Source organism: Hirundo rustica, chromosome 2, assembly GCF_015227805.2.
Source record: "Hirundo rustica isolate bHirRus1 chromosome 2, bHirRus1.pri.v3, whole genome shotgun sequence".
Lineage (NCBI taxonomy): Eukaryota > Metazoa > Chordata > Aves > Passeriformes > Hirundinidae > Hirundo > Hirundo rustica.
Window position 1 is genome coordinate 50,864,474 of NC_053451.1, and position 12,990 is coordinate 50,877,463.

At 35.9% G+C, this 12,990-nt stretch overlaps 1 protein-coding gene across 11 annotated transcripts in view; it reads left to right on the top strand.

Moving 5' to 3' along the window:
* Nucleotides 1-12,990, top strand: part of NBEA (neurobeachin) — a 460,498-nt gene that overhangs the window by 424,021 nt on the left and 23,487 nt on the right. For all 11 annotated transcript variants that reach the window (XM_058419545.1, XM_058419546.1, XM_058419548.1 and 8 more), the window contains one exon: nt 11,464-11,553. In XM_058419545.1, the coding sequence (XP_058275528.1) occupies nt 11,464-11,553 (90 nt within the window). The remainder of the gene's footprint in view (nt 1-11,463; nt 11,554-12,990) is intronic.

A 12,990-nucleotide genomic window follows, 5' to 3' on the forward strand; every position in this document is an offset into this window, starting at 1 on the left:
CTTGATTACATTAACTTCCGTTCTATGTTACTGTGTTTTTTTCTGTTTTAATTCAGTATTATATTTACAGATTTTTAATTTCTGAAAAATATATGCAGAATTTGGTGGGGGGGAGTTTTTTTAATTGATACATTATGGATGAAATTTTTTCCAGACAGCCAGGTCATTGCAGCTCTCCATTGTTCAAGACCCTGTCTGAGTGGTTGATCCTTTGGTGATTTAAGTAGACAAAAGTCAATGAATGGGCTTAAGATTTGTGGTCACTAGATGTCTTAAACCTACTACATAGCAGCTACCACTTGCAGATTGCTATCCAGCAAGCATAGTTTGCTACAGTTCCTACAACTAAACACAGTTGTATGTAACTGACCCTGTCATAAAAATTAAATACTGTCCTAAATACAGACCTTTTTGCGTTTCTTGTATTGCCAAATTTGCCAGAAAGTGGTACAAAATGTGTAGTAGTTTTACGTAATAGAATTCAATCATATGTGTATTTCCTAAGACAAAAGGAGGAGAGTATCGAGGAGGGAAATGTAACTGCGGTGGAAGAAGAGTAAAGAAAAAACTTGAGACTTTTTCTTACAAAAAGGATACATTCAGTTGATAGACAGAAAAATCATGGAAGAAGTGGAAGTATTGATACATTTTTGTTCTTTAAAAAATCATTCCCTCCCAAACTAGGCTTTGCAGAAACTTTATATGCATTTATTGCTTATTTTTTAAAGGTGTTTTTTTTTTTTTAGAGGTTCACAATTTAGCTGTTAAAATTAAAAAAAAAAAAAATTAGTTAAAATCATCAGTAAGCATGTATTGTGAAAGGCCTTAGTCACAAAAAAAATTAATTAGAAAAAAATGAATGAAGTTTCAAAGTTTCAGTGAAAACTCCTACTGGTATTACTGTTGCCTTATTATGAATAGGATGCCTATGCTTAAAGGACTGTGTGCTCCTAATAATGACAATTAAAAACATACAGTGTCTTAAACAAAACAAAAGATGAGGAGAGCTAATAAATAGTATTAAACCTGATCAGGTCACAAAAAATTTTCTCTTCTATCTGCACAGAGTAAAATTCTGCAGTGTGTAAGAGGCAGTGCATTATTTAGGTGACAGAAGCATCTCTGAAAACCATGGGAAATAGCCCAATGCTACTTCCTTGGCTTCAGTCCCAATTAGTCCCTAAGGGCTTAACAAGTCTAGGGTGCTTGTATTTTATTCTCATCCTGGTTAGTTTCTCCTTTTTTTCTGGTAGCTGTGTGGGAAGCAGAAATCCAGGCTCTTTCTGCTTCTGTGACCATTCATGGCTTACAAAGTAGTCATTCTTCTAGGAAGTCAGGGATCCTTCAGAATCATTCAATCCCAGCATTTCCTCAAAAATACTACCCTTTTTTTCACTTGCTGCATTGGCCTGTTGAGAGCTGTGAGTCGAGGTTAGGCTGATAGCTTGTTCTTTCCAGACCAGGTTGTGAAATATGGACAAAGATGCTCAGTTTTGCTGTTTTGTCCAGACTGCAATTTGCTTCATGTGTTTTTCCCCTGGTGATCTTCATGTAGAATTTCCTTTCTTCTATCTCAGTGGAGAGGAAAGTAACAAATATTTTTTCACAAGTGCCTTCTCTCTTTTGGAGCATTTTTATTCCCGCACAGGATCTGGAGCTTTATTATTGTAGGACTGTGAGTGTGTAATACCACTGTCTTCATTTCCACAGAATAACTAGGTTCTACTTTCAGCTCAGCATTCTGGTCAGTATAAATGATCATGGATTAGTGATGTGTGAGTTTAAGATCTTTTTTAAATTTATTTTTCAATAATAGAACCAAAAGCAGTATCAAGTTTTGTCCAGCATAACATCTTGCATGTGCCATAGAGTTTAACTGGACAGGTCAGAGTGAGCAGCCTCTGTGTCTGAAATGAAATAATAATGAGGGATGAAGGAGAGGAAATGGAATTGCATGGGAAGCTGGGCAGTTACATAACTCCTGCCTTCTTGAGGGAGGGAGCAGGATAAGAAAAATAACAACAAAAAGAGGAAAAGGATGGACATTTGGAGCTTTTGTTGCGGAGGAGGAGGAAGAGAAAAGGTTAGAAAGGCAGTCACTGGGAGCCTTATAGAAATGAGGGAATTACCATAGGAACAGACAGCTCTTGGTATGGTTAATGGAGAAAAATTATGTTTGTGGCCTTCCCAAAACTTTATGGCATTTTTTAGACTTGACCTTTGAGACTTATTTTTTAACTAGTGAACTCATTGAGATATTGCATAGTATAATCTAGTGAAGCATCTCTTAACAAAAACCGAGAGTTTATTTTACATACTTCTGACTTGTAAAATTTAGCAGACTTCTAAATGCAGTTGGTGGTATATTGAAAAGTACTACTGGCAATTTTTAGCCTGGCACAGCTGGAACTTCAGTCTTTCTTGCTGTCCCACACTGCCTTTCACATGTGGAAACAATTGTAGCATCCCAGACAGAAGCAGCAGCTTTGTATTTTTTTTAAAATGCCTGTAAATTTTAGTGACTGCTGACTAAAGGATGATAATGACAGGCGGTGTTTTTATTTTTTGGGGGGGTTGGGTTTTTTAAATTCTTTTACTTATCTTTTGTAGACTTTGAAAATTCAGAAGACTTTTTATTTCTTACTCAATAAAATTAGCAACTTTATCTGTGCTTTAGAAAAGCCTTGAAATAACTATTCATTCTTGGAGGTAGTGCACTTAGAATCCTAGAAGGCTTTTCAAAAAGAAATGTGTGTTTCATAAGTTTCTTCTGTTGGAAAAAACAAACAAACAAACAAACAAAAACAAACCAACAGACAACCATCCCAAACATCTGAAAATATGAATTAAGATTTCATAATCCTGGCTTGTATTTTATATGCAAAAGAGAAAAATAAATTAGTTAAAGGATGACATAATGGAAACACTTGGCTTAAAAGCAAAGACTCCTGAACAGGAATGAAAAAAAAAATATAAAAGCTAAGATTGTAATAGTAGATTAAAAAAAAAAAAAAAAAAAATGCAAACAAGAATAGCTTCTAAAGGAGTGTAAGTAACAAGAAGAGCTTGAATTTCATGAAACTTTAAACTGGCAACACAAGTTCAAGAAGAAAGCAACAGTTTGGGCAGATTGGAACATGATTTTCAGAGTCAGATCTTGCTAAGGCTTAAGAGTGAGGACTCTTTCTTAGTAACAGGAGTTACACAATGGGAGTTACATTGAGGAAATGCATCTGGTTTGGTTTGATTTGCAGATACAAACTAGGACACATCTGTAATTTTCTATGTTGTAATGCTTTGATTACCATCCCAAAAAGGGTAACACAAAGGCATAGTATCAACACAATGTTGCAGGTGTACATTTTAGTAATTTGCATTGCAGAATCAAGATGTCAGAGGTGTTTGTTCCATAGACCTAAATGCCAGATGGGAAAGATCAACCAGACTGGCCTCTCACCCAACAAATCACATAGGGCTTTTGCCCATTTAGCCTTTTGAATCTGACCATCAGGGTTGGTGTCTGAATAAAGAAGAGGATATGGAAGTGTTTCCTTATATAGGTAGAGTTTAGGTGATAAGAAATTATTTCAGAGTCACCTTAAATATTTATAATCCAAAAACAACAACAATTTTGTTTGTTTGTTTTAAAAGAAAAGAATTAATGTCTTTGGATAAGATGAAATTGTTTTTCAAATTGAAAGGAATCCTTGTTTCTGAGGTTGCTCATTAGGTGTTCATTGAAAAATGATTTAAGGGCAATTTTCAGAATCTAAAAATAAAAATCTTGATTGCCTAGGTTTCAAAACCTTAACTATTTATGTCCTTAAGTTACATTTTTGATGAATTATTGAAACATGCTATTGTCTCTCATACAAATTAATTTAACAGTAAAATATTTTTTAATCTTTGTACTCAGTAACTTAATGATCAAAGAAAGCAAGATTTTGTTTTACAAACTTAATACAGATTTGGAAGAATGATGACAGAGCAGTGATTTCATTTGGCATGACATCAATGAACACAAGAGTTTCAGTAAATGTTACCAGTCTATATGGGACAGAAATAATTACAAACATGAACATAAGAAGTACAATAGTTCAACTGAAGACAATAATGGCATGAAATGAGAATAATAAAATGTTTTATGTGGTGGATGACCTCATTACCTTCTAAAGCTACCTGAGATGGGGGAGTGGAGAGGAGAATGCTGAGCTCTTCCTTCTGATATTCAGGGATACATGAAAATGGTTGAAGGCTGTGCCAGGGGAAGTCTATACTTAACATTAGGAAGCTTTTCTTTGCTTAGTGTTAGTCAGCCACTGGAACAGACTTCCTAGAGAGGCGGCCAATGCCTCGGTGTTTCAGAGGCATTTGTACAATGCCCTTAACAACATTCTTTATCTTTTGGTCAGCCCTGAAGTGGTCAGGCAGTTGGACTTGATGATTGTTGTAGGTATATTCCAGCTGAAATACTCAGGTCTAGGCTAGACTATACAAAATAGGAAAAAAAACAACCAAACCAAACCAAACCAAAAAAAAAAAAAAAAAAACCCCAAAAAACCAAAAAAAACCCCAAAAATCAAAAAAAACACAAAACAAACAAAAAAACCCAAAAAACCAAAAAAACAAACAAAAAAAACCACCAAACCAAAACACCACAAAAACACACAGAAAAAAAATCTATATTACTTTCTTCAGTTCCAGGATATGTTTAGGGTTTTGCACAGCATGAACTCTACAAGCGAAAGGGGTGCTCCCTATTTGTCTTTGTAAACAGACAAACAGCATGAGGAAAAGCAGTGGAATTGTTTGTCATGGACTAGGAACAAGACTCACATTTAAAAAAATTATCAGAGCTGTAAAAATAATGTGATGAAATGAGAAGTGTGGCTTTAGAAGCCCCAACAGCAACACAGACCTTGTCAGAGGAATTTGAAGTAAAATCTTTTTGCTTAAGAGTAGAAGAGATTTTTTTAGGTTTTAGTATAATTTAATGGGAGTATTTTGTTATATCAGTGCTAAATTCCTTTGTTCCAGGCAGAGCTGGAAGGGACAAGAATGAGAAAAATTGTAGGATTTTTCTTTTATTTCTGATATATTTCAGAAGGGAGGGGAGCATTTAATTCCTTGATATCAACCCTTTTCAGCCTAAGGAAGTTCTCGACGATTTTCAGGGGAATGGAAGCATTTCTACTCTGGCATGTGGGAGCTCTACTAGCGATAGAATGCATGAAAGCATAAGGAACACTTTTAGCTTAACCTGTCCTGCCTGCAGGATATCCATCTTTATGGTATTTTGGCTTCATCTGCTCTGTTTTTGTTTGTGAGGTGTATTGAATTTATTTCCCGCTTGCTGTCCATTAGCCAAACTGTTGCTTAAGCTGGAAGAGTGTTCAGAAAAATTTTTTTTTGGAGTACCAGGGGCAAGGGTGAGAGAGATATAAAGGTGAGAGGGGAGAGAACTAGGTATCACAATAAGTAGCTTCATGAGGTGAATGTGAGAGCTAATAGGCAGCACTCCCTGAGACAAACAAGATCACCGATGTGACTCATGTCTGTAAAGAGAATGAGAGATCTTAACTTCCACATTCTCATTCCTCTCATAGCCACTCTCTCTTTTCACAGAGGAATGAGGAAGTTCAGGGCTGTACGGCTCTGGGGGGAAGCTGAAGATCGGCTTTGAGCTGTTGGTGTTCTGCTAGGGAGCCATTTAATTGCACACAGGATCCAACGAGATACCTCCTGTGAGGGCAATGAGCTTAAGGATGCCCCTTCTCCATTGTTAAATTAATAAAGTAGTGACCTGTGGAGAAAATCCATTTCAGTGCCCATCTTTCAGTCCCTTGAGTATCCTGATTAAATAACTGAATGTATTGAAGCCTCCAGAGCAGTGGAGTCATTGCTTGTGTTTAAACTACAGCACTTCTTTCCTCCAAACCTACAGTAATAAAATGGAATTCAATACTCTTAATCAACTTATCAAAAATCCTGGAGCGATTGGTGCTGCTTAACATCTGTAGATGCAAAGAAAGAAAGCAATATCCCACGCCACTCGTACAAAACAAAAACACTTCAAGCTGTTTATGCTACCCACCAAAGGGCTGTCAATCTTATTTGCTCTGAAGAAGACAGTGCTTGGGGGCTGTTGAGTGTGCTGGCTGCACAGGAGGGAGAGTACATAAAGGATTCCTATGTTTACTTGGATGCAAAAAATGAAATAAACTTTCAGAAATGGCTGTGTTGGATGACTACTGTTGTGGTGCATATTTCTCAAATGCCTACAGATTTTCACTCTTCATTAGATTCAGTTCCCATGCACAGGGGAAAAGGGATTATAGAAAAATTTCAATGTGGTAACAAAGAATAAAACACACCAGGATTATGGGAATTACTAGTAAGAAGCCTGAACATCTAATAAAAAATACGGAGAAAGATAAAAACTTTAGAAAGTTTGCTGATCATTATGGTAATTGGTGAAGATTATTAAAACAAGAGTACTTCACATAAGAATAAAATATTATCTATCTGCAGCACAGTCTGATTTTTAGGAATTTCTTTCTTCCCTTCATGATTTATAGTAAAAGTGCTCATTCTTTTATGTTTCTTGTGTTAGGTAAATCACCAGGGGATTTTACAAATGAAACAGACTTAATATCTTCCTTGGTGATTTTATCTGCATTTCTAAAGAATCTTTTTAGAGAAAAAGTATGTTAAAAATAAACTGCTTCATGGTATATCCTTTTTGCAAAGGTGTGTCAGCAAGCAAACAAAACTTTGATTTCTGTGATGTTTCAGATGTGTCAGTTCTAGCTTTTGCATTTAGTTTAGAACTGTGCCTCTGAAATGAATATGCCAACCACCCTTATTTGCCATGCTTTCATTCAAGCTGCAGAGCAGCTCTGGAGTGTGTGAATTGGCTCCCAAGCCACAGGAGCTGCATGTTCCAGGGGTGCAGCTGGCAGAGCTCAGTCACTGCTGGAGTCTGCAGCTCCCAGTGGAACCAGCTTGGTGGGAAAACCCTGCTGTGGACATGTATTCAGCAGAGCTTCCTCAAGAGGAACATGGCTTCTTCTCCTTGGTCTACAGTGATAGAACAGTTCAAAGCTGCATGTGGGAAAGTATGGGCTGGACAATAGGAAGCATTTCTGTACTGAGAGATTGATCAACCAGTGGAATAGGCTTCCTAGAGCCACAGCTGATGTCCCAAGCCTGTGAGTGTTTAAGAGGCTTTTGGACAGTACCCTTAACATGCTTTAGCTTTTGGTCAGCAGTCAGATGTTGATCAGGGTGATCCTTATGGGTTCCTTTTAACTGACAGGAATCTTGTCTCTTCTCTTCTCTTCTCTTCTCTTCTCTTCTCTTCTCTTCTCTTCTCTTCTCTTCTCTTCTCTTCTCTTCTCTTCTCTTCTCTTCTCTTCTCTTCTCTTCTCTTCTCTTCTCTTCCCTTTTACTGTGCATCTGTTTCTGTTGTTTCACTTCTTCCTGGTGGAGGGATTGCCTTTGACCACTAAAAGTAATTCTTGCACCTAAAGAAACAGAGGGTATGGAGTTTTTAGTAATATACTTGTATTTATTTCAATTAGAATTAAGAAATAAACCCAGATACTTCAGTAGACTGAATAATGAGCAAAGCAGATGTATTGAACTCTTCATTCCATCGGAAACTGACACTAAGGCCTCATCCTCCAGGGTGCAGGGCAGCATCCCAGTATCCTTGTGAATGCGCAGTCTACCTTTAAGCATAAAAACTGGAAACCAATAAATTATTTTCTTTGAGCAAAATACATTGAGGATATCGATCACTGTATTATTCATAAGATTTGACTATCTGATATATTGATTCATTGACCAAAATTTATGCAAATATATAATAGATATTTCTTTATAATACTGTTAAATGACCATGATTAATTTCTATGATGTTGTATTTTGTTTGAGTGTATAAATTAGCTCGTGTGAGATCAACCCATTTTAAACTTGGAATTGCCAGCAAGTTTGCAGATTTTTTTTTCCTCATTCTGACCTATTATTATCAAATAATATGCTAAGAGCCATTTTATTTATCTGAATATATGATCATATCCTAGCAGATACTCCCTGAAGTGTCTGGAGTAAAAATCTCATTTTATGTGTATTAAAAACAGTAGGGAATCTCAAATCAGCTCACTAAATAGCTTTTCTGCAACACCTTACTGAGGAAGAGAAAACTAATATAATTGCCATTTTACTGTTCTGAAAGGTTTAAATCTGGCAGACACTGAATTCCAAGCTTATATTGTTTCTACATGAAGGCTATTTGAAGGTGAAATGAGAATAAACTTGATTTTATTAAAATTTGTATTAAATTGACTAGAATGCGTGTCTCAGGGAGTGGTGTTGCACTTTGCACACAATACTCAAGGTCTGGTGGGAGAAAAGGAATTGATTAATTAGAATGAAATGTTTAAGAGCATTAAATAATTCTAAAGTTTGATGATTTACAGCTCAAGAAAAACTGTGGTATACACTTACCAGTTTTTAGATTAGTTTTAGATACAGCCAGAGTTCCTTTGTAAACAAATCAATGCATTACATTATTATTCACAGATCTGTTTTGTACCTGCTTTTCATTTTGTGTCAAGTTATCTCTTAGGAGGCAGCATTAGGAATACCCTTGGGCCAGTTACTTTATCTCTGTGTGCTTATGTTTATCTTCTGTGTTAAGTTTTGACAAGGTTTTTCTGTCCTTTGTGAGTATTGTGAGCTCCAGAGAGCAATACGAGTGGTAGCTGCGCACAGCAGTGGTGTTGTGCAGACTGTAGTCGCTGTGCAGTAGCTGAATGTTAGGGGTATTTTTCAATAAACATTATTCAGTTTCTTTAATGTCTCTAAGAGCTGTCAGTTTTACAAATGGTATTTTGACTGAAAAGGATGACATTACTATCCATGGGGTGGGAGACAGTCTGCAATCCAGCAAAAATATTCGATATTCCCTGAATATCAAGATCTTGGTTCTGCATTTGTCCTGGTTACAAAAGGACTTGACATTAACTTAAATGTTTTAAAATGATGGGAGCATAGAGTGTGTGAGCATTTACCAGCCCATCTTCAGCTGTAAAATAACAGCTGCTTTTGATCGTTACATTTTGAGTGTCTATTCCCCATATTCTGAAAAATTCATGTGAGTTTATTATTGTATTCTGCTTCTCCTTTTCCTCCTCTATTGCCTCCATAAATCTATTTGAACTGAGAGGGAAAGCCAGTAAAATTTATTTGTGCAGAATTTACAGACAATCAGAATTTGCCAAGACCGGACAACCTGAAAGTAATTGTGTAAATTAGAACTGGACTGCATTGAAAAAAAATTAATAATTCATTTCAGTGTTCCTGTGAGAGAACATAAGTATCATTTAAGGGATCACTATAAAGGGTAGGAGAGGAAGATCTGGGGTTTTTTATTCTTGCTGCCAAATACAATTCACACTCTTATTTCAACACAGAATTCTTTCAAAAATTAGAATTAAATTAACCTTGATAATTATTTGAAAAAAAACCTCGAGAAATGGAAATTACTTTTCTGAAAATATCTACAGATATGTGTGGGAGTATATATTGCACTGATATATACTGATATTGTTAATATTAGTAATTGTAATTTCAAAAATGAAATTCACAAACAAGTATCATTCCTTTCCATTCTTCTCACCTGGCAAATCAGTACTGAATGCACTAGGAAATACCGTCTTTATGTGACTTCAATTGAATTTTGTATTTCTGTATAAACAATGTCATGTGTGAAGGTATTTTCATGTTGTGTAAAGAGATACTGCTCATATGGTACATACAGATAGCTGCTGTATGGGCATACACACATATATTCACATATGCTCACACAAATGTGTTGGTTTTGTATGAAAGTCATCTGTGATTTTAAATTAATTCATCATTAAATGATGTTAATAAAACCTGAGATGGTCACAATTTCCCAAGAAAACCTGAGATGGTCACAATTTCCCAAGAAACAGTCTGCCTTGGAGGCTGAAGTTCACTCTGAATTTGTCAACAAACAAGAAATCACCTGTATATTCGGTATAATTACAGCATCAAATGTGCTGGGGCTACAATCCATTGAACGTCCTTCAGCTGCTTGACTGGACTTTGCATTAAGTTTCTTTTTCAGCAAATGTTTGTTTGTGGTGTTCCATTATATACCTGTCAGTCTAGGGCATTAAGGGTGGTGGACATCAGTGACCTGTTAGGAAATCTCTTTCTGGCATCTGTTCTTACATTTATGCTGTGAAGTGGAGGAAAGCACAGATTAGCTTTTGCCATTGTAGGAATGACAAAATATGTACTTTAAAAGGATTCTTCTGTATCATGAAGTATTTATGGTGCTTCTTACTGTTTTATGTCTGAAAGAAGTAACAAAATTTACCAAGATAGTAATGTTTTTGGTGGGTTTTCATGTTAATTCTGTGTAGCCAATGAAAAATTCATAAAGCTCACAAGAAAAATATTAAGGGTCAGTAGTTCAGGCTACAGTATATATATAGGTACATAATGCACTGTGCATTTCAAAATCTGACAGTTTAGTTTTCTATGAATGCTTTATTCTCGATTTTACAAGGTCAAGTAAAATAATACCTGTCTGAAAAATAAGGAGTATTCTCTAACAGTATTGTTTCTACTAGTAACAATATTTTGTCAGTTTTAAGAATATATCTTTTTGTTTGAATGAACTGTTTGAGTAGCAGAAACATTTAGTTATATGTGCTATAGAATTAGTCAAGATTTATTCTGAAATTAGGTTTGTCTTAAAGAATGCTTTTAAATTGCTAAGTTTTCATTTCTAACCCAAGAAGTCTGAAAGCCCATGAAAAAATGCATTAAAATTAAGGGTGAAATGAATATTCCATGAATGTATGCAAACTGGATAAATTTCTACATTAGTTTTAATGTTCCTGACAAGATTTGTTTCTGGCATTTTTTGTTTTCACCTACTAATGTTGATGAAATAGTACCTTTTTTTAAAATTATATTTCATAGGTAAATTTTATTTCTCAGTTTTCTTTTCTTTCCCCCCCCATTTAAGATTCCAGAGGGTTATATTATTAGCGATCCTCATACTTTCCTCCTTACAAAGGACTTTATTGAGGTATATATTCTTTTTAGTGCAAAAAATCCCAAAAGCTCTCTCAAGACCTGAACTGCATGTCCTCAGAGGTTAACATTTTCACATATAACGCCAGTTACTGGAGATGAGAATGGTTAGTTGGTTAACTGAAGCATGCTTGAAAGGAGAAGCAAAGCTTGTCTACAAAATACTAACACTTGGATGAGTCTGCAGCCTGGGAGGAGAGCACCGGGTGAATTTTCTGGACTTTTTTCATGGCTGACTTGGGATATGCCTGCATTGTCACACAGTGTGTTGACCTCTCCCCTTGATGCATATTGCTCCTGACAGTCCCTCTCCTTTGCCTGCAGGCCATGGAGGCGCAGATACAGAACTTTGGACAGACGCCATCGCAGTTGCTCATTGAGCCCCATCCACCTCGGAGCTCTGCCATGCACCTGGTGAGACATGACTGCTGGCTGGGAATGCATTCCCTTTGAACCTTAGGATCCCTTGTAGGTCATAAAGTACTCATTAAAGCAACACTTTTAATGGCCCCCATTGACATGCAGCCATACTTGCTCTGGGTAACAGCAAATCACAGGGCTCTAGCAGTGCAAGGTGGAGGTGTGACTAGCTTCCTGTAGGCCTGGATTTTCCTTACTAATTTGGTATAGGAAAGCCCCATCTTAAAAAATATAAACTTGATAAATACGTATTTTGCATTCTTGTTTCTGCAAGTGGTGGGAACGGCTGCAGGCTTTCCTTAGAATGAGTATGTTGTCTTGTTTTAAAGGGTGCATTGTTAGGGGCTGATTTATGAACAATATCTACTTGACAAAATTGAAGTATTGGAGTTCAAATCATACTGGAATCCTCCCGCCCATTCCCCCGGGAGAACGAAATGTATATTTGGAGTTTCAGTTCAAAGTCCAAAATTCATTTCCATCACATTCTTCTCTAAGCTTCCTGCAAAGAATCGTATGAAATAGCCACACTGAACAAGACAGATTTCTATGCCCCTGAGTGCCTTTGATAGATTCTTTTTTTTTTTTTTTTTTTTTTTTTGAGCTTTGTAAATCAACGGTAATGCATGCAGTAGTTTCAATCATTTTATCTGTCTGTAAGGAAATCTCTCTATCTAGCTGTACACTGTGAAAGTCGAAATTGATCTGGAAGTGGTTGTTGTATTATTTTAAGTGTATACAAGTCAAACTTAGGTAGTATTTATTTTACATTCTTAAGATATGGATAATATATTTTTAATAATTCAAGGTGATTAGCAAAAAAGAATATTTGACCTTTTAGAAATAGTTCATTTTTTTATAACAGTGGCTGGAAAAAAAGCAACCTTAAAATCAGTATGCAATAGCTATCCCTGTCCATGTACAAACAATTGTGTCATTTGTAGAATCATGAAACAGGCTTAGGTTATTATAACCTTATTAGGTTACAGACTCCCTAATAAGCATGTGCTTTACATAGAATTAAATTGTATTTCATATGAGGGAGGAATTAATTAAGAAAAATATCTGTGAGCTTTTGAGTCACTCTTAAAATTTCTTTTTTCAACTGTTGTGGTTTAGAGAATTAATATTTATTATGTATTAATTGATTAACTCATTAAGACATATCTCTATTTTAGAATATTAACTACTGAATAATTTTACATTTTACTGTGTGCTAAGTAATGCTAATGTTCTTTTTATACCCTATAATGATAACCCTTGCCATACCTATTCTCTCTTTATCCTCATGTAATGTTCCAATAATAGCTTGTGATCTTGCTCTCCTCCATTACTAGAGTAGATGCGCAGGTAGTGTTGTTTCCCTGTATGTGCACATGCTTGCCTGCTCTTTTTTAACCTCATTTTCCCTCAGACCTCCTCACTAATTGT